Source organism: Rhinolophus ferrumequinum, chromosome 23, assembly GCF_004115265.2.
Source record: "Rhinolophus ferrumequinum isolate MPI-CBG mRhiFer1 chromosome 23, mRhiFer1_v1.p, whole genome shotgun sequence".
Taxonomy (NCBI): domain Eukaryota; kingdom Metazoa; phylum Chordata; class Mammalia; order Chiroptera; family Rhinolophidae; genus Rhinolophus; species Rhinolophus ferrumequinum.
Window position 1 is genome coordinate 12,573,429 of NC_046306.1, and position 21,667 is coordinate 12,595,095.

At 51.3% G+C, this 21,667-nt stretch overlaps 1 protein-coding gene across 1 annotated transcript; it reads left to right on the forward strand.

Annotated features, from left to right (window-relative positions):
- The first annotated feature begins 1,959 nt into the window (after window positions 1-1,959).
- Window positions 1,960-20,543, forward strand: SDC4 (syndecan 4). The gene is made up of 5 exons (XM_033094654.1): window positions 1,960-2,076; window positions 13,971-14,109; window positions 14,980-15,026; window positions 15,866-16,067; window positions 18,465-20,543. Exons 1-5 carry the CDS (start codon window positions 2,005-2,007, stop codon window positions 18,614-18,616), a joined length of 612 nt encoding a protein of 203 aa, XP_032950545.1. The 5' UTR covers window positions 1,960-2,004; the 3' UTR covers window positions 18,617-20,543.
- The last annotated feature ends 1,124 nt before the right edge of the window (window positions 20,544-21,667 follow it).

The following is a 21,667-nucleotide window of genomic DNA, read 5'->3' on the forward strand; positions in this document are numbered from 1 at the left end:
ATTGGATGTGGCTTCCTAGGCTTGGGTCTCTGGTGCTCCAGTTGTGTACTCTACCCTAGGAGGTCTGGAAAGAGGGGGAGGGGCAGCCTCAACCTGTTGTACAGGGTCTGACAATTAAGTTCATGAACTTGTCATTGTGCGCTTACATTGGCAGCCTGTACAAACAGCTCTGTAAGGTATCATAACCTTGGTATATCAGTGTCTCACAGCTGTGTTCCTGTCGACGTGTGGCGGTGTCTTGCTGAGTGGCGTTCATTATTGTTATTGCATGTTTTTGTGTGTCGCTGAGAGAATGCCTGAGCTTGAATTAGAGCAACAAACAAACATTAAATTTCTTGTTAAACTTGGCAAGAGTGGAAGCGAAATCAGGGACATGTTAGTCCAACTTTAGGGGGATAATGCCATGAAGAAAACGGAAGTGTACAAGTGGATTAAATGTTTTTCTAAGGGGAGAGAACGAGTCACTGATGAAGAGCAATCAGGGTGGCCAGTAATGAGCAGAAGTGACGAAAACATTGCAAACATTTGTTGAATTGTGCGTCAAAATTGTTGGCTGACTGTGAGAAGCATAGTAGACCAAGTCAACATAGATGAAGAAACAATTAGGAAAATTTTAACTGAAAATCTTGGCATGAGAAAGGCGTGTGCAAAAATGGTCCCGAAGGAGCTCTTGCATCACGACAGTGCACCAGCTCCTATGGCACTGTCTGTGAGGGAGTTCTGAGCCAGTAAACAAATAGCTGTATTGGAACACCCTCCCTACTCACCGGATTGGGCCCCCAATGACTTTTTTCTTTACCTGAAGATACAGGACATATTGAAAGAAAGACATTTTAATGACATTCAGGACATTAAGGGTAATATGACGACAGCTCTGATGGCCATTCCAGAAAGAGTTCCAAAATTGCTTTGAAGGATGGACTAGAAACTGGCATCCCCGGTGCATGGCTTCCCAAGGGGAGAACTTCGAAGGTGACCATAGTGATATTCAGCAATGAGATTTGTAGCACTTTTTCTAGGGTGAGTTCACGAACTCAATTGTCAGACCTCGTATATCTCAGAAAATGATAACCCTAACAAGTTTACTACCCGTCCGACACCATACATAGCTATTAAAATACCATTTACTATATTCCCTGTGCTGTACTTTACATCCTGTAACTATATATTTTTTTAAATTACAGTTGACATTCAATATTATTTTATATTAGTTTCAGGTTACAGCATAGTGGTTAGGCATTTATATAATCTATGAAATGATCCCCCTGATAAGTCTACTACCCACCTGGCACTATGCATAGTTTTTACAATATGATTGACAGTATCCCCGTACTGTATTTCACATCCCCATGACTATTTTGTGACTACCAGTTTGTTCCTAATCCCTTCATCTTTCTCACCCATTTCCCCAACCTCCCTCCCCTCTGGCAACCATCAGTTCGTTCTGAGTCTATTTTTGTTTTGTTTTTTTTTCAGTTATTCTCTTCTTTAGATTCCACATATAAATGAGATCATATGGTATTTGTCTTTCTCAGTCTGACTTACTTCACTTAGCACAATGTCCTCTAGGTCTATCCATGTTGTTGCAAAGGGTAAGATTTCATTCTTTTTTATAGTTGAGTAATACTCCACTGTAGGTATGTACCACAATTTCTTTACCGAATTGTCTATTGATGGGCATTAGACACAGCGATCTCTGGGGGCCTGCCTACCAAGGGATCCAATAAATAAAGGGGCTTGAGGCTCCTGGAGGAAGAGGACTGGGGTAGATGGGGAGCCCGCTTCAGCGCATGGGGCGGGTCCCTTGGGGTTTCCAGCTCGGACAGCGGGTGCAGCGCCCCCGAGGCTCAGCTTTCCCGGGGAATTCCGGCGGCAAGTGGGTGGGAGCGGGGAGCAGGGGAGAGGGCGGGAGGCGGGGCGGGGCGGGGCCGGCTGCGGTCTATAAGGAGGGCGGCCCGCCCGCCACGGCCACTCGCCTGCGCGACCTCTCTGCACGGTGTTACTATGGCCCACGCCTGCCTGCTCCGGCTGCTGCTGCTGCTCCTCGTGGGCTCCTCCGCCGCTTTCGCGGAGTCGGTAGGTGCTTAGAGATGGCGGGGGGAGGGGGTGCGGACCGGTGTCTCCTTTGTTCCTGGGATCGTGGAATAGGGTTGATCAGAGGGCTGCGCCGCTCCCAAGGAGACATCGGGGCCGGAGAAACTTTGTTGGAAACTTGGACCCGAGGTCACAGGGAGGCCTCCGGGGGTGGCTCCTTTGCGCGCCCTGCGCCCCCAGCCTGTTGCTCTTCCCGCCTCCCCCTGACCTCAGGCCGGCCCCGGGCACCAGGCTCGGACGTGACTAAGCCGGTGTCACCTTCTCCCCCCTACCCCACCCCGTACACACACTGTCGCCCTTTCCCTGGTGTTCCTGGGACAGGCTTGGAGCCTCAAACCCCGCTCCTCGCTTCCTGGGCGCCCAGAGCGGGCAGATCTAGAATCCGAGATGCCGGGGGATGAGCGGGACTGTGAGTCCTCGGAAGAGGGAGGAGTTCGGGGTTCTGCTGGGCCTTGTTGCACACACTGGGGAGTGGAGAACTGGGCCCTGACCTCACTTCTGGCCAGCGCGCTGCCACTGGCTTGTGACTTAGGGCAAGGCCCTGCCCCCGCTGAGTTTTAAGTTCCCCATCTGCACAAAGCGTATGACGAGTGTTTCTTTTAGGGTCCCTATAAAGTTGAGACTGATATTTGAAGGGTGGGTGGGAGGGGTGGTTCCGGCTCCGCGCTTTCCACCAGGAGATGAGCCCCTGCTTTCTGCAAGAAGGGTGCCTATTTCTGTTCAGTGCAAATGGGGAAATCGAAGCACCCACCTTGAGTGAGATGAGGGAGCCTGGGGAGAGAAGGTCTCCGTGAGCTCTAAGAAGCTTTCCTTCTCGCTGGCCACTGGTTACTGTCCTGGGTTACAAAGTCCTGGGCTACCAGAAGCTCCAGTCGTGCCAGCAGTCAGCTGGGGAGGAGGGAGGCAATCTCCGGAATTGCTGCGAGAGGCGATCTGCCTCCCAAAAGCCTGGGCTTTGTGCCCCCTTCGTGTCCTTAAGCCCTGGTTTTGGGGAAAGCACTCGAGTCCCTGTTGTTAGTTCTGGTATGGGGCTCCCGTTTCTCTGGGCTTACTTAGGGACAAGTGGTTTCAGCCTGGCAGGCTTCAGTTGAATGAGTAAGACCCGAGCAATAATGCCTGCAGCACAATTGCAGACTTGCTGTGATGATAGCAAACATTTAGTGCTTACGGTGTTCCTGGCAATGTTCTAACCGCTTTCTAATGGCTGTTCTAATGGTTCTATCAACTAGCTTCACTCGGACAACAACCCTGTGACTGTTCTGAAACTGGTCCTCAGGCTAGAAAGCTAACACACTTGCCCAAGGTCACACAGCTAATAAAGGGCTGAGTCAGATTCAAATTTAGGCTGCCAGGCTTCCAAGTCCCAGCTCATCTTAACTTGTAGTCTGATGCGGTGATGGGTGGCTGCTGTTGTGTCCCATCCTCAGGTCACTCAAGACTAGTTTAGAGTCTAAAGATTTGGGGCTGGCCAGCCTCAAGGAATTCTGAGGTGGAAGAAACAGAGGCCCCGTGTGAGGGGATGACTTCCATAAACTAAGGGCAACCTTGCCAGAAGCTTAGTGGCCGAGTCAGGACTCGAACCCAAGCCTGTTACTCCCTGGTGCAGTGCTCTAAACTAGGCCCTGAAGGATGTATTGGAGTCCAGCATTTGGGGAGGCATCGAAAGCAATACCATGTTGGGTCCTGCCGACCCCGACAGTGTGGGGAGAACAGGAACGACCCCGGAGGTGGTGAGGACACCGTGTGGGCTCTCGCGTGCCACTCTCAGCTTGGGCTGCTGAGCCTACAAGTACTTCAGCGTGAGGGGCAGACAGCTCTGTCCCCGGGCCAGTCAGAAGGACATAGTTTGGGGGAGGGCTGTCAGTCCTGCCTATGGTGACCCATCAGCTGAGGGAGAAGTCAGCCCTGAGCAGCTGCTTCCTGAGCGAATTGTCCCCCTCTCATTCTGACCTCAGCATTCCCCTTCCGCTAATGTCACAGACCTTCCTCCTCTAATGGGATCGTAGAGCTTCCCCTTTGGGCCCTACCACCCCCTTTCCTCCCAGGGTTGTGGTTGGAAAAAGCAGACCTCGTCACTGTTGGATTAGACCACAGAGATGATCTGGTCAGCCCCTTTTTGCAGGTGGAGAAACTGAGGCCCAGGGAGAAGGGTTTTGCTAATGGCAGTCATGGTGTATTGAGTGTTTCCATATGCCAGGTCCACAAAAAGCCTGTGGGGATTGTATTATTCCCACTTTGCAGATGAGGGAACCGAGAGGTAAAATGGGTACCACTTTGGGGTAGCAGAGAGCATCTAGGCCATCAGAATCTCTGCCCCGTCCCCCTCCAATAGTGCTGTTGGGGCCCCTCCCCTTGGGTGGTATCGCCCACCCCCTAGGTGCCACAGGTTTTGGGAAGGAAACCCGGGCTGAGCACCCAGGTTCTCCATTGGCGGGGCTTGCCATCCTAAACCAGTTCTTCCTGTCCAGCTGGGAGCACTCCCCTCAACTGCCTTCCTGCCACTCCCTCCCTGGCCAGCCAAAGGCAGCCTTGTTTTGGGAGCGGGAACTCCCCCCACCCCCACCCCTAGCGATATTGCTGCCCAGGGACACAGCCCACCTATGTGGTACCAGGCCCGGCCAGTTTGGGGGAAGTGTCCCCCACCCACCGTTGTACTTTAGCTGAGAGATGTTTCTGGTCTCCTTGAGAATTCTCTCCTTGATTGCACAGAGTAGGCTTGGGGTGGAAGCCCAGGGGGTCTAGGATCCTTGAGTGACCAGTGAGAGAGCTCTTTGGACTTCTTAAAAGCCCTGAGAGCCACCAAGTACCCGGGAGAATATTTGGGCCATGGTTTTGGGGGACTCTGTGAGGTTGAGTCCCTTTCCCTCTCTGGGTTGCCATCCCCCATCTGTAAAATGGGATTTGAACCGAATGGCCTCAAAAGCCCTTTCTAGCCCAGGTATTCCATTATTAAGGACCTACACTTTGAAAAGGGCTGCGGAAACCATAAAGACATCGGAGGCATTCCCTCCCTTGAAGAAAGTTATGGTTGGTGAGGGAATAAATACACCCCACCAGATTCTGAGTTGTCTTCTCACCTCTCCCCCACACACAACTTCCACCCACACACACCCAAGGCAGGAACTCTGCTGTGTTCATTTTTAGTGAAATACCTGGCCCATGGTTAGTACTCAGGAAATGTTTGCATGCATGAATAAATAATATTCACGCAAGTAACTTCATTCTGAAAGGTGCACTGAGGTAATTTATTGCTGATATGAATGCCTCCCGGTGATACTGTGAGGTAGGTATTATCTCCATTTTTACAGGAAACTGATGCTTAGAGGAACGTAATGGCTTGCCAAGGTCAGAACAAGGTCTGTCTGATAACATAAGGTGTCTGTTTTGAGTGTCCTCAGAACATTTCAGATCAGGAAATTGGCTGGGTTGAAGGTAGATACCTTGGGTCTTACTTCTGAATTGCTGGGTGACCTTGAGAAATGTGCCCTATCTCTGGATCTCAGTGTCCCCAACTCTAAAATGAGGAGGTTGGATCAGAGCCCTCCAGGGTCCTTCCTGTCCCAAGAGCCTACTGATAGGGGGAGGAGAGGGTTCTTGGCCTGAACTAGAGGAGAAGTTGAGGGTGGGTGGGACATTCAGCTCCTGCCATCCTCAGCTCCTGGAAACAGAGGGCTTTTCCAAGGACTTGGAGTGCTGAGCAGCCTGAATGAGAAGCTGGGAGAGCCAGGATGGGCTCCCGCCCCAGCTCCCTCCTGGGAGGAATTGACTCCTAGCTGTCCTCAGCCTCCCGGACTGCTGGGTGTGATTTCCAAATGACCATTTAAAAGTGGGGGAAGGGGCTGGATAGGGCTCTCTGAGTCACCGGAGGAGAGTACTAACTGGCCTGCCTGAGTCACCCATTTCCTTTCTACCTCTTGGCTATAGGATGGCTCTGTGCTGGAGGCCTTGCAATGGCCTCCCGAGTTTTACCTTGTCCTTTGAGAGCCTGTGAAAGCCAGTCAGCATTTCAGTGTCCAGGGCCTCGAGGGGACGTACAAGAAATACTAGCGCTAGGCACAGACCTTCTCAATGCCTTGCCTCTGTGTGGACTTTGAAAGGGTAGAGTTCAACCAGTCCTCAAAATTGGTCTTTTGGCCTCTGCGGAGCAGGTAATGCTGTTTTTTCTTTTTTCCTTAAAGCAAAACTAAGGCTGCCGCTGGTCTAAGTTCATAGAGCAAAGTCTGTACAGTCCAGATTGGATGTGACCCCGGGAGTCTCTGGTCTTTTGGATACCCCCTCCTTGCTTCCTGGGACTGGCTGGAGGGCATTGGAACCTTGGTTCGGAGTCAGGCAGACCTAACTCCAGAGGTGTGAAGTCCACGTCTTACTAGCTAGCTATACCTGGCTGGGATGAGCCACTCCACCTCTCAGCTTTCTGGTCTGTAAGAAGATCTGGGGTTGTGGTAAGACTGATAGCAGATAACAAGACTGCAAGTTATGCTCCCTGTGTGGTGCCTGGGAGGGAGGAGGCCGTCTTAGTGACAGTGCCCTTCTTTGCCCAGGCCACTTGGATGCTACCTGGTCCCTTTGAGGACCTCTCCCCCACCATGGCCCCTGGAAAGCTTTCTTCCCTCCCCCGTTTCTAACCCACAGCAGCAAGGTGGGAAGGGAGTAGTCCAGGGTGGGGCCGATGGAACCCAAATCTGCAATTTGTTTGTCTTAGAAGTGGGTTGTTTGCTAATTATCAGATGGGTTTATATTTAATCAAGAACCAGTTCCCGGCAGCCCCACCCCTCCTGCTGGGAATCTGTAGGAACCCCCTGCTGAGCAGTTTGCAGCCGGGAGGGAGAGGGACCAGGAAGGTTGCAAAGGGTGTGTGGACCTTGGGGACACTGCCCAGGACTCGGGTCACCCCAGACCCCTGGTTGGAGGGACTGTTCTGTAGGAGGGGGGCCATAGTTTCTAGCCCTGCGGAGGCTAAGTGAAATACAAATAGCGCTCTGCTTGTAAGGGGCGAGATGGTGGGCAGAAAAGGGACTGTGTTCTGAAAAGCCAGTTTTCCTGGTGCCTGGAGAGGGAGGAGGAGAAGGCTTTTGTCAACAGTTGGGGCCTGATTTAACCCTAGGAGTACAAGAAACCTGACTTCTTGGGTTGGTTTGTTATTAACTCACTGGTGACCTTTGGGTGCAGCTCCACATCTCGCAGGGTCCTCTGGCCCTGTCTGCTAGAGGCTGCGTGACAGTCAAAGGGGGTACATTTCACAGCCAGAAAAACCTGAGTCCCCATCCCAGCTCTGTCACTCACCCAGGAACACGCAGTTAATAAGTCACTTTCCCGATGGGAGCCCTAGTGTCCTCTATAAAACACCTGTGTCACCTGAGGGTCATAATCGGTGTTTGGCAAACTTGTAAAGTGCTACCTTAAGTTTAGTTTATTATTAGCGGCTAGACAAGGGTTCTTAACCTGGCCAGAGGTTGGCTTTGAGGAGGGCGGTGTCTGTGTGCACGTTGAAAATGTAAACCGATGGTTACAGTTCTTGGAGTTCAAAACTTTTTATCCTTATCGGAGGGCTCCAGGAGTCCCCAAAAGATCACTCTGTGATATGAACAGTCCTTTCCAGCTTTGGCCTTCTGCAGGCTCCCCTACCTGCCCCTCCTATTTTCTCCCCACCTCTGCGCCCCCTCTGACTCCCCGTCCCCACCCTCTGGCCAGTCCCTCCTTCCCACTTAGCTCCCCACCTCCACCCCCCTTACTCCGCATGCCCCCTTCGCAGTCCTTCAGGCCCAGGAGCTCAGCTGCCCTAGTTTTCTCTGGCACAGTAGAGGTTTCTAGTCAGGTGACACCTGGGGTAATGGAAAGGGAGGCAGGGAGAGGCTGGTATGTGTGGAAACAGTGAGATGGTGGAGCCTGCTGGTCACGGCCAGGCCTGCAGGGACTGGCTGTACCACTCGAACCTCGGGGCATGGGAGCAGGGGTGACCAGTGGCTGGGCAGGTCACCAGGAGTAAGGACACTTCTTGCCCGGGGGAAGCCGGGCCGAGACGTCTGTGTGACAGACTGACATATTCTGGAGCAATGGCTTCCCCATGCGGGGTGTGGGGGGTGCTTCAGAGAGGCAGGAAGCCAGCACCCAGAGCCGATCTAATCAGCTGAGACAGGCTATCGACTCTGCTCTTGAGAACAGGGAGGCTTGTTTACCTCCCGCCCATGGATCCAGCAGGGACCACGGATCCGCTGCCTAGATTACAAACCCCAGCTTCAATGCACCTCTGTCTCTGCGGCCCTGAGGGAGCCAGCCCCTCCCAGCTGTCTCCACCGGTAATCGGAGCAGTGCCCAGCTTGGTTACCAGGACTTGAGACAGAGGGAGGTTTGTCTCCTTGAGAACTGTCTTTTTACAGGTAGGGAAACCGAGGCCCAGAGAGGGAATCTCCCAAGATCACCCAGGGAGTTAGTGACAGGGGTGGGACATCAGCTTCTGGCAGGGGGATGTCCAGAGGCTCCAGAAGCTCCCACCCCCTGCCCCCATTCTTAGCTGGCACCCTGAATCCTGGAGCCCTTGCTGTGGGAATGGGCTGCCCTGGGGGGTTGGTGAAAAGCTGGCTGCTGGCAGTGCCAGGCCTGGCTTCTCTCCTGAGTGATTGTGTTCAGAGTAACCCGACCTCAGAGTGGACAGAGCCTGGGCAGAGCTGACATTCGAACTCCCTACCTCACCCCCAGACCTGGCTTAACCCTTCAGGTACCAGAGCACCAGGTCGTGGGTTGGTGTGTCGTTTCTTTTTGCCTTATAGATTTTTTTTTCATCCCCAAGGCAGGTCAGATACTCTGGGGATACAGGTCCCAAGTAGAATTTCAGGTGTCTCTGGTCATTGCTGTTTGATCCTTTTGGAAAAATACAACTGGTCTTTCCTTTGCTTTTATGTGCTTAGCACAGGTGCTCCACGTTGTGTGACCTTGTGCAGGCCTCTGCCCATCTCGGGGTCTTTTTCTCTTGCAAAGTCTCAGGGCACCTGATTGGTTGTTGAAAAGTCTCTGGTTTCAGAAGCAAAATGATAACCCATTATTGGGTATGTCCCTTTGCGGTTTGCCAAGTACTTCCCCACCCAGGGACCACCTTCTTTCTAGCAATGGAATTGCTTGTACAACTTTTCCCAGGTCTTACTGATGCTTTTGAGCACTAATCCCCTTAGCCAGAAGGAAGGCAGGTGGGGATTAATAGCTGCTACTCATTGAGCGTCTGCTGTGTACCAAACCTCCTGCTGGGTCCCTTACACACACTGCTGCATTTCACTAAATCCTCATCATCTTGCAAGGTGCTACTCGCCCTGGTTACAAAAAGAGAGAAGGGAGGACGAGACGTGAAGCCCCCAAGGCTCATATAGTTAGGTAAAGTGGCAGGACTGCAGTTTGCTTGTGGATCTGCCTTTTCAGGTAACCACACTCGGGGCGCCTTCCTTTCTGCCAAGGTGGACAGTCCTTTTTGTGGCCCCCAGGTTTTGCTCATTTGGGGGGATATTTGACCCTTCAGAAGGGGGATGAGGGAGGAAAGTAACTGTATCAATGGCGTCTTCTGGAGATCTGTCAGGATCACTGGTAGGTTTAGTCATGGTTTTAGTCACCATCCCACCTCCTCCCAAAATGTGGCTTTCCTAGTCGCCCTTCTGGTCTCACCTCCTGAACGAAGGGTCCAGTGTGTCCCTGACCCTCCCTCCCCTGGGGAAAGGCCAGGTAGGGGAAGGCTCTCCTCTCTCTTCCTCACACCGTTCATAGTTAACCTAGCTCTGACCCTGAACTTCTCCCTGGTGCCCCAGCCAAGTTTCTGTACTTTTGTTTAATCAATATCACTTTCGCCTTTGTTTATTCCCTGGCCAGGGGCAGGGGTGCCCTGGAGCCCTGGCCTGGCAGTGTGGGCTGTGGGGTTGGGGTGGAGATGTAAATAAAGCGTGGCTGACAGTGAGAAGTGTGGTTGTGGCTGAGGCACGGTCTTGAGTAAGATCAGGATTGACTCAGCTCTGTCGATTTCCAGCTATGTGTCTTTGGATGAATGACTCAACTGAACCTCAGTTTCCTGCAAAATGGGTAGAGCACCTTACAAAGCTGTGTGCCAATGAAATGAGCTCACGTAGAGAAGCATCCAGTTTTGTGCCTGGCACGTAGTGAATACGTAGTACTAGCCACCCAGCCCCCAGGCTTGTCCTGGGTGACTGAAGTTGTAGGACTTTGGGATAGAGTGGGGACCTTTTTCTAGCTTCATGCCTAGAGCCTAAGGACTGGATGGGGAGTGTCTCTGGAGTGACAGCTGCTGCCTGTGGATTTGCTGAGACCCTTAAGGGCAGCTAAAACCCTTGAACGGGAGAGAGGACAGCGCCAGGCTGAGAGCCAGGAGACCTAAGTTCTAAGTCCAGCTCTGCTGCCAGCTGCTTGTGTGACCTTGGAAAGCCCCTTGTCTTTTAATCTGTTTGCTAGGTTATAAAATGAAACGGTTGGGCTCTGTGGCCTCAGATACCGTCTGTTGGCAGGTGTTAGTCCCTTTAGAACAAAATAGCACCTACTCCTCTTTTATGGATAGTGTGGGGAAGCATCCAGCATCTCTAAGCCTCCAGGCACCAACCCTAGGTGCCCACCCTCAATGGGGTAGCAGGGTCTGTGGGACCCAGGCCCACTGCCTCACTCACCTGGTGATTTGTGTTGTGTGTCTGTGAGAAGGACAAAGACACAGGGAGACCTGAGGGCCCAGAGAGGATGCCTGTGCGTGCACACACATGTGAGTACACGTTCCCTGGGCAGGGATGGGGTGAACTGAGGAGAACCGACCAGACCACATCCTCAGCCAGGAGCAGGGTGGGGTCCCTCTCTGGTCAGGGATGGGCCTGGCTGCTGGGTGGCCTGGTTCTTCAAAGCTACCCCCGACTGAATGGGCCTTGCTGAAGAGTGTGAGGGAAGGGAGGGCACTTGGCACCCTCTTCACATACGCACACAAAGGGATGATTACCCACAACCCCCTGCAGCACGCTCCTGTCTTGCTGGCCTTAAACGGCTCCTGCCCACTTTGGGAATTTCCCTGTGATCAGGGGTCGTGGCCAGAGAGCGCACTTTTGGGAGTTGAAGAAGAATTTAATTTTCCTGGGTCCTCCCATCTTTGGAAGCACACCTTCCAAAGCTTCTCCCAAGCCCCTGGACTTGCTGTAGGAGGGCACCTAGGCTCATCTAATGCAGTCTTTAGGGACCCCAATCCTTTTAGATGCAGAATAGGTGTCTGGTGGGGCCTACTCTAGGCCATGTTGCTAACCCCTGGTGTGATCTTAGACAAGGCCTTTATCCTCTCCAGGAACCTGGTACAAGCAAGTATGAAGGGTTAGGGATGCCCCGGTGACCACCAAGAGGGCTGAACTGGGAATAAATCTAGTGCAGCCTCGGTTTTGCTGCTGACGTGGCTGCGAGGTCTTCATACCCATCTCCTCTGAGTCTTCATGGGTAAAATGGAGCTCGTCACTGTCAACCAATCAGCGTGCTAATGCCATAGGTTGTTTTGAAACACCCCTTAGCACTTTGACATACTGAAAGAAAGGCAGGTGAGGAAGCAACTTCCATGGTTCCTGGGGACAAAAAGGGATAGGGAGGGTGTCAGCCTGAAACAGCCCCACTTCGGGATTCTAGCCCCGGTGTCGAGGACTTTGAGCTCTGATTCCCCACAGCCAGTCTGGTCTCCAGGCCAGTCAACAAGTGGCCATAGTACCATCCTGCCCTCTTGGGCTGGTTGGACCTCCACCAACAGAGCTCCCTTCTCCCTGGGTAGATGGGCACTCTATGTGCACGTGTGTGTTTCTTTGCATGTGGTTAAAGGCTCAGGTGACCCGTACTTGGGGTCTGGTCCAGAGGGGCCACTTTCTGCCTGTGTGAACTTGGCCAAGCGACTACCTTTTTGAGTCGCTCCCTCTGCCTCCTTTCCAATTCTGCACAAGATCTATTAGGAGGACTTACTTCATGCTAAGTGCTTAGCTAGGTAAGCCACAGAGGTGCTGCTGTCAGGTTCTGGGCCCCAGAGGAATTTGCAACAGGCGAACAGGGTACATAGGAAGGAGCACAGGGACCCCGCCCTAGGTACAGGCAGCTTGCGCAACTGTGGAGGAACCTTACTCCTGAGCTGCCAAACCAAAGCCACAGGCACCGAGTTGTGTGCGGGGGCTGGAATTCCAGTGCTAGCTCCTGATTCCGGAGTCATGAAGTCATCCCTAACCAGGGCTTAACCCCTTCTGGCTCCCACCCCCATGTGTGCCAGGCCGTCAGCAGATTCTCCCCTCCTGCAGGAAGGGGAGTTGCCTGCCCACTGCTGCCTTCCTCCCAGCCTGACCCTGCTCCCTTCCAGGAATCCGGCATATGCCCTCCTGGGGGTGGAAGAGGGCTTGATAGTCAAGTTCTCCCCGCCTCTCCCCGGAAACCAGTGGAGGGGAGGACAGGAGGTGCCTGGGCCTCTCCTGACATGGTAACCTTGTCTGAGGAACTGATACTCCTTCTCGGGCTCCCCACTGTGTCACCGGCAGGCTCCGCTGGGAGAGGGACAGCCTGGGGCAGGCAGAAACAGAACTGGCTTCTTTCCTTTGTGAACTATGTAGGCTAATTTACTGTGAACCTGGGCAAGTCACTGCCCTGTTTGGGGTCAGATTCTCTCAAATTCTGTGAAACGGGAGGACAGGATGTCCCTGGCCTCTCCAGATGGTATTCTTGGTTCTGAGGAGAGCCCCTGTCTCCTGCAGTTAGGGACTCTGAAAAAGACGCTAAGAATGTGTTGGGGAAGAGTGTGTGTTGAACTTAAGTGAAACCCTGACTCTTCTGACAAATGGACACCTTCATATTTGAATTAATTAGAGAAGTAATGAGCTTGGCCCAGGGCTGCTGTTCTGTGGGCAGACAGAACCTCAGCCTAGGAGCTAAGAGAAAGGATGGTAGGCTTTCCAAATGTTTCCCTTACCCTCTTGAACTCTAGGGGATGTGGCAGATGTACTTGTAGGACCTTGGGAATGTTCTTTGCCTCCCTGGACCTTTAATATTTTCCTTTTGAAAGTTCTCAGCAGGGGTGGACCTCAGGTTCTGCTGTGACTAGCTAGGTTCCCATGGGATAGGAGCTGAGTGACACTTAGGGGTACTGGAGTAGATGGTGCATGAGGGCAGAAACGGTGCCTCTCCATGTCCTGTGTGGTGTTGGCAAAATAGACCTGTGGGAGATACTTGGAAGATTAAAAACAAGAGTGCGCTTATGTACTCTTGAGTCACTCGGTCTGGGGCAGCGCCCTGACCTGAGGCTGTTCTGGGTGTGGGTGAGCCAGCCTTGCCTGTCCCAGCCCAGTCTGACTCAGTTGGGAAAGGTGTCCGAGACTGGGCCAGACCAGAGCCAGCAGCCCTCTCTGCCACATAGAACCCTGGCATAGCGTATGCTCCGGCCGGCCTGGGTGGGTGGAATCGCTGGCTCCAAAGTCAGGCAGCCCTACACGGAATCCTCACTTCTTCATCGGCTACTTATGTCATCAAAAGAAAATAACTCCATGTCTTTAATGCCCACTTTCCTCCCTTGTAAAATGGGGTTAAAGACATGGCTTTAGAGTGACTAAGAACAGGGGTGTCACATACAAACAGGTGCTTAGTAAATGGTACCTAGTACTATAGTTATATTCTGATTATTCTCACCTTTATTATTTTTATTATCCCAGAATGGGATAGAGACTTGCCTAAGGTCACACAGCAAATCAGGGGCCAGGAGGGGCCTAGGACTCCAGGCCTAGTCATCTTCCAGCACCCACCCAAGTTTACCTCCTCGAATGCCTGTGTCATTGCTTTTTGTGGCTCAGAGGCTGTGGCCTCCCATTAGCCAGGCTATCGGCTGACCTGTCTCCTTTTTTCCCCAGATCCGAGAGACTGAGGTCATCGACCCCCAAGACCTCCTAGAAGGCCGATACTTTTCTGGAGCTCTCCCCGACGACGAGGATGTGGTGGGGCCCGGGCAGGAACCCGATGACTTTGAGCTGTCTGGCTCTGGAGATCTGGGTATGGAGGGTGAGGTGGGCTGGCCAGGGCTCGGGGCCGCGTGGATGGCAGGGAGTGCGGCCTCTCCTCCTAGGAGGGGGACCACACCTGAAGCCTTTGATTTTTGTGGGGATGTTCCTGGAGTGCCCCTCCTCCCTCAAATAAGCGGAAACAAAAGTAACTGGATCAGTCGTTTCCATCCCCGAGACCCTTCTTGGGCTAGTTGTTGTAACTACTAGGTTTTCTGAGCACCAGCCTGAACTTGTTCACCTAGGGCACAGTGAGGGTGGGGAAGGAGAACTGATAGAGTGTTTGTCTTCCTTTGAAAGGAAAAAGACCTGGGGGCCTGCAAGAGCTGAGGTGTAGGTGGGGAACCAAGAACAAACCCCTGCTTCCGAGGGGGGTGGGAGTAGGTGAAGGCACCCAGACTTCCAGGGTCTTCTGTGAGTGTCTGGCCCTGGCTGCTGGGCCAGACAGAGTGACTAGGAAACATCCCTCCTGTGTGTGGGATGGTGTAATCATTCAAAGTTTGAGCTTTGGAGTCGCATAGTCGTTGGTTTCTGAGTCTGCAAAATGGGAATAGGAATGACAGTACATCAGTGTTATGGGGATTGCACTGGGTTGTAGCTCTGTGCACGTACCAAGGACTCGTATGTTTTAATATTGCAATTTCTAATGTTTAATATTGCAGTCTAGACTCTTGCCTTTTGAAACGAGTCCCCTGGGGATCTTGTTATAAATGCAGATTCTGAGTCAGTGGGCCCTGAAGTTCAGTATTTCTAGCCCCCAGGTGGTACTGTCGGTCCCTGGATTCACCAGCCATGGCTGAAAGGGGGTCACTTATCTGGGGGTAACTGACCTCATACTCATATAGCCTTTCTGCCCTTACAGATGACTCAGAGGACCCCAGAATCTTCCCCGAAGTTATCCAACCCTTGGTAAGTAGCTACGTGCTTTGCCTCTCCCCGTGCTCCCGTGTGAAACCCGTTGAGAAGAGCAGAAGAAATCAGGGTCTCACCTCACCATCAAGAAGACTTTTATTTGTGGCCTTGGGCTCCTCTGGAGCAAGCACCACTGAATCATGGGTAGACCATCCTCCCAAGGATAGTCACTGTCAACACTTAGATATGTTTCCCACCCCTTTTCTGTGGTTGTATAGATATTTCCCAACATGAATGTCAAATTATATACACAGTTTTATATATTGCATTTTTCACTTAAAGTGGTCATGCATATTTCCCCACATAATTAAATGTTCTTCCTATTTTTATAGGCTGCATAATTATAGTTCACCCAATTTCCCTGATTGATGGAAAAGTTATAATTTTTCGATATTCTGAAATTATAGCACTACAGCACGCATCTTTTGTACAAATCTCTAATTAGCTCCTTAGGACAGAGTCGCAGAGGCAAAATTGCTGCATTCAAGGGCCAGCAATTTCTGCAGTTTTGCCCAACTGCCCTCCAGAGTGGTTACTCTTAGAATACACGCCGAGCAGCAGTGCGTGGGGTCACTGGCTTCCCTGTGCCCTCGTCACATTATTCATTCCCATTTTGGAGGCAGATCTACTAGAAAAGCTGCAGGGAAGGATTTCACAGCATAATTAGTGAATTGTTGCTGATTTCTGCTTCAGGACCACATGGTTCTGTCAGCAACATGGCCGAAGCAGATTCCCCTGTCCCCTGGCCTGCATGCCTGAATGTCCCTGTCCCCTGCCCTGGGTGCCTCCCCAAACCATGCTGAGCATTTGTCTCTTCTCCTCCTTCCCCCATCCAGGAGCCCTTAGATAACCGCATCCCTGAGAGGACAGGGCCTGGGAGCTGGGTCCCCACCGAACCCAAGGAGCTGGAGGAGAACGAGGTCATCCCCAAGAGGCTCTCCCCACCGCTCGAGGGGAACGAGGATATGTCCAACAGGGTGTCCATGTCCAGCACTGCCCAGGCCAGCAACATTTTTGAGAGAACAGAGGTCCTGGCAGGTAAGGTCCTCGCAGGATACCCCAAAGAGGGGCAGGTCTCCATGGGAGGTAGTGCTGCACTCAGGACTCCTTAGCCCGGGAGGCGCCTTGGGGCCCCTTCCTTAGAGCCAGACCCAGGGTGTCCTGGCCTTGACTCCACCTGTGGGTGGTCGGGGGACGCTCTGACTGTGCAGCCTGGTGGAGGGGGAGGAAAATTGCACATCAAAGGCTTCTAAAGAATAGACAAGCTGAGTCATTCACTTGCTTTAAGTCCTCTCTTATTTTCAGAGCTTAGGTTTGGTAGCTGGGGAGTTAATTATTAAAAGTTAACATTCTTTGAAAATCTCCCTTGAAAGCCTAGAGGTTCCTTAGCATTGGGCTGGCTTTCCTTCCCCCTGCTTTATCACTTGTGACAGTGGCTGAGAAGAATTTTGAACCTCAGTGGAGATGAGCCTCCGGTTCCTCCTCTGAAAATGGGGACAATGATACCTCCTTGGGTTGGTATAATGACTCTGAAATAACTCGGCAAACTGTAAAGGGCTGTTCTGATTTGTTAGCCTAAAATATAAGGATGAACAAGCCTGGTGAGTGGGCACCCTGGGCTGGGCCCAGGCTAGGTAACTCCCATCTCCTGGTAACCAGCTGGGCCAGTAGCTCCCAGGAGGCTTGATGTATAAGCAAAGAGCCTTGTGTCCTGTCTCCATCAGGACAGATAAAAGATCTTGCGTGCATCTTGTAGATGAAGTTCCCTGGGAGTATAATCCCAGGTGACTTTGGGCCCAGCTAAGCCTTGCCCCTGGCCTCCTGATACCTGAGCCAACGTTGTTTTCACTTTCCCTTCACTACTTTCTGTGTGATACAGGTGTGGTTGAGGGTGCTGTTGGAACTAGAAGGGCCCTTAGAGACCATTTAGTCTTGTAAGTTTCAAACAACTTGGAAGTTTTAGAGGTAAAGCCTCCCCCATCTTTCTTCAGAGTTTCACTTTTCAGCTGGCATATGTGGGATTTGGATAAGGTTTTGCTTTTACCAACTGAGGATTCTACCGCTGTTAAAGAAAATTGTTTTTTTCCTCTAAAACCTTAAAAGTAGTTTTAAAAAACACTGATATAGTATAAAGCAACTATTTCTCATACATGGGGAAACTGAGGCCCAGAGAAAGCAAACCACTTGCTTTCCAAAGTCACAAAACCAGGAAACGGTTTTGAACCTAGGACCATAGTCACTTCTGAGACCGTATTTGAACCATGACTTTGTGAGGCAGCCCAGTACAGACCTACTAGAGGAGCTGGGGTCATCAGAGGGAAAGGTGATGGCGACAGGTGTGGGGTTGATATCTGATAACCCCTGTGCTTTTCCTGGCATCTCCTGGGGGTACTTTGTTGCTGCTTTTTCATAGAGTTTTAGCCAAGAAAGAACCTTACTTGGCTCCTATGCCCCCATTCTGTGCAGAGCTGTGGAGTGTGTGCAGGGACAGAAAATTAATCTTCTTAGCCTGACTAAGACCGAATTAGGGGACTCAGTCTGCCACAGAAAGGATTCTGTGAGACATCCCTGGCCAGTCAACAAACAGGATGGAGCCATTCAGGCCCCCTGGCATAGAGCAGAGAACATCCATTCCCCTGAGGTTAGGAGCCCTCCACAGCTGCCTGACACTGGCCAGGTGCCCTTCGGCTGTGCTCTTCTCTGAGCCAAACTGTAAGCATCATTTATTAAGTACTTCCTGTTGTGCCAGGCCCGATTCAGGGTGCTGGGGACACAAAGAAACCACAGACGTTTACAGTGAATGAGCAGCGAGCATATGCTATGTTACACACTTCTAAGCACTTTAAGTAGACTCATGTATTTAATCCTTAGGACAAACATGGTTGAGATGAAGGAACCTGCCTAAGGTCACCCAGTCAGTGAGGAGGAGAGATGGCAGTGGACGCTAGGTCTTAACCACAGAGCTACATTCTTAGGCTCATAAACCACCATCTATAATTATCTATAACATAATAGCATGGACATGCTAGTGTGTTACACCTGTGTGTACATAGACACGTATACCTGTCTATAGAAGTATAAGCCAGCATGGGTATGTGTGCACACAGGGACCGCAAGGGGACTGGGATTTTTCTTGCTTCTGGCTCAGTTAAGGCTAAGCTGATGTTTAGAAAGAGCCTAGCTTTGGACCCAGGCAAATGTAGGTTGGCATGGTGGCTTTGCCACGCTGATCCTAGGGTCTTCAGGGACTTCTAGTGACCCCCTTCTCGTAAGTGAGGTTGTGAGAATCAAATAAGTCATCAGCAGGCTGGGCACAGGTGGTGGTGATTGTGAGGGTGTCTAGTTGTAAGAACCAACAGGGTGGATGAGGGAGGATACGAACCCCAATGTCCCGATGAGCAGCTCTCACCTTGCTGTTCCCTCTGTTCCCTGCAGCTCTGATTGTGGGCGGCGGCGTGGGCATCCTGTTTGCCATTTTCCTGGTTCTGCTGCTGGTATACCGCATGAAGAAGAAGGACGAAGGCAGCTATGACCTGGGCAAGAAACCCATCTACAAAAAAGCCCCCACCAACGAGTTCTATGCCTGAAGCTTCCTCACGGGCACTGGCTTGGACTTGAGGGGGGTGGGAGGCTGAAGGATTTTGGAGGGTGGACATTAAGGTAGGGGGAGGGCCACCTAACACTGACCTGTCAGCATCTTCAGCTCTGACTACATTTTAAGTGTCAGGAGAGACATCATCTTCTACTGTTCCTGCCTCATTCTTGATTCTCTGGGCCTCAAATGTCCCAGCAGAAAAACGAGGCTCAACTTGGCTTTTCTGAAGGCAAATCTAGAATTGGATCATTTCTTCATCTTCCGGTTTAGAATCTAGGCCCAGTATAGAGCCTGTACTGACCATGCCTCATCCAGAGCCCCTCTGAAGCTGTCGTATGAGTCCTGCTGGAGATCTGCTCCTAGCGCCTTCCTCCCTCCTCCCCCGACCCCCCTCCGCCCCCTTCACTGCCGGTCCCTCTGCCAGGAACTGGGAGAAGGAACTAGAACCATCTGCACCTTGAGATGTGTCCATCAAAGGACACTTGAGTCCACACTACAGGAGTCTGTGGTATACTTGGGCCATTCTAGGCTCTTCCAAGTGACTTTTAGAAATCAACCTTTTTTATTTGGGGAGGGAGGGTGAGGAGAAAAGCTGAAAACTCATACTAAAATGGATCGGTAGAATCTATTGGTAAATCTCTTTTTAGGGGGGTGTTTTTTTAACAGTTCATTCCTTTGTGTAGCGCCTCTGCCTGGCCGGAATGCACAGGTGCTGAGGTGTTCTCCGCTCTCTTGCACATTTCCACAGTACCTGCTAAGTTTGTATTTAATGGTTTTGTTTTTGTTTTTGTTTCTCGAAAATGAGAGAAGAGCCGGAGATATAATTTTTATTAATTTTTTTTTTTACTATTTATAGCTTCAGACAGGGCCTCTCTTTCCTCTTTTTCTTTAAATCCCCTCCCCATTTTTTTTTTTTTAATATATTTTACACTCCTGTTCATGACTTTGACCCTTTCTGAAGCTGCTTCCTCTAAGAAGTAGCTTTTGCTGAGACATAGTTTTCTGGCAGATCCCAAAATATAAGGGATAGTGGGATTTTTGTGTCTCTTTTCTTGTAATATATTATTCTTCCTTGGTTCTAGAAAAATAGATAAATATATTTTTTCAGGAGCTAGTGTGATATTTCCAATTTAAAGTTGGCTGGGTGGTTGAGTGAGTGAACTTTTATGTGGCTGAGTGGGTTTGCCTCTTTCTCTTACCCCGTTCGTGGTGCCTTCTTTACATTGGGCTAAGATAGCTGAGGGCAGATAGTTCTGCCTTCTTTCTAGCTTCAGCTTTGAGTCCAGCTGGTATGCCTTCATTTTTCCAAATTTCAGAGAAAACTGGAGAGCTGAGCTAGCCAATACAGTAACCAATAGCCACGTGTGGCTATTTAAATCAATTACAATTACATAAAGTTAAAAATCCATTTCTCAGTCACACTCACCACATTTCAAGTGGTCAGTTGCCACATGTGGCTGGTGGCTGCTGCAGCGAGCAGGCAGGTAGAGACCATTTCCATCTGTCGGACAGCACTTCTAGAGAACTAAACTGGCTTAGCAAGTCACAGTCCCAGCTTTGTTGGGATGACTTTTGTCTCCCTGGGCAAAGGCAGGGTGGGGGTGGGGAGGGCTGATTAGGCCCTAGTTCTGGAGCCTGTTACGGCCACCTTCCCCCTCCAGAGAGAGGTGGCATAGCCTGGGCAGGCTGTGTCTTCTGACCCCACTGGCTGGGGTTAGGGGAAATCAGCCTTGCTTTCTGCACCCTTCACCCCCAAAACCCAGGGTTCCCAGCTGGCTGGGTCCTCTTCTCTACTGACTCCCTCCTCCCCCTTCCCTTTCCTCTGGCTATGTTGGGAGAGAGCAACTCTTGTAGCCACCTCACACTGTTGTCTGTTACTGATTTTTTGATAAAAAGATAATAAAACCTTGTACTTTCTAGATGGCCTGCCTCTGTGATTTTAAAGTTTGTAAGAAGTCATCCTTTCTGGGCTATGTAGCCCTTGGCCTCGGTGGAGCCTGCCCTGACTAAATGCCCTTTGTGGTGCCAGATACCGGGGGCAGAGATGTAAGAAGCCAGGAAAGGGCTTGGAGAGGAGGGAAGAAAGTCGGCACGTGCAGGTTGTGGCCTGTGGGGCGTGTTGCACCTACCTCAGTGTTTTGTTTAGGCGGCACCGTGTTTAAAAAACAAACACAGAAGTCCTTGGATTAGTTGCCAACTACAGAAATTAGGCCGTTTCCCATAAAAATTCAGATTCCCCACTTCTCTTGGGAAAAAGAAGGTTTGACAACTCTCAGGCTTCGTGGCAACAATTGGCAGTTGCCAACAGGCGCCAGCCGGTTTAGACGTGAGTTCTCTGTCTTGCCACAGTCTCCTTCTGCCAGCTTTATTCACGTCACCTGCTCACTCACGTCACCTGCTGGGCCTCAGTGGCCATTTGAGTTGGCAGGCTCTACATGTCTCTCGATCCACAGAACAACCCAGTGAAGTGGGTTAAATCCTTTAGACCAAGGGACCACCTGCCCTTAGCTTGTCTGCAAACTAAACAATCCCATGGCCTTGGACTTCCGCAGCTTTCCCTTGGTGCTGTGTTGGCTCAGTGTTTCCCTGGGGTCCAGGGAAGAATAGAAACAGGATTTGGTAGTGGAAATACCCCCCGCCCCCGCCTCCATGTCACACATGCATGTACCAGGAACCCATTCTATGTTTTACACCTGGATCCATTTAATCACAATTCCACGAAGTAGGTGCTGTTAGCACTCCCATTTTACAGATGGGGAAACTGCAGCTAAGAGGTTAGATAACTTGCCTAAATCGATACAGTTACCAAAGGCAGAGGTGGGACCGGAACCCAGGCAGGCGGGATCTACTCTGCTCATAACCACACTGCCCATCAGAGGGCTTATGTCATCCAGGGCCCCTTCACTGGGGGCTGCTCAGGCCCCACAAACCTCTGAAGCAGAGTCTGGTCTCCAATCTCCCGAGACCCCCACCACACTTGGTCTTCCTGAGCCCCATGAGGCTTGACTGGGTCTCTGCTCCTTGTAACAGGTCTTGCAGAAGC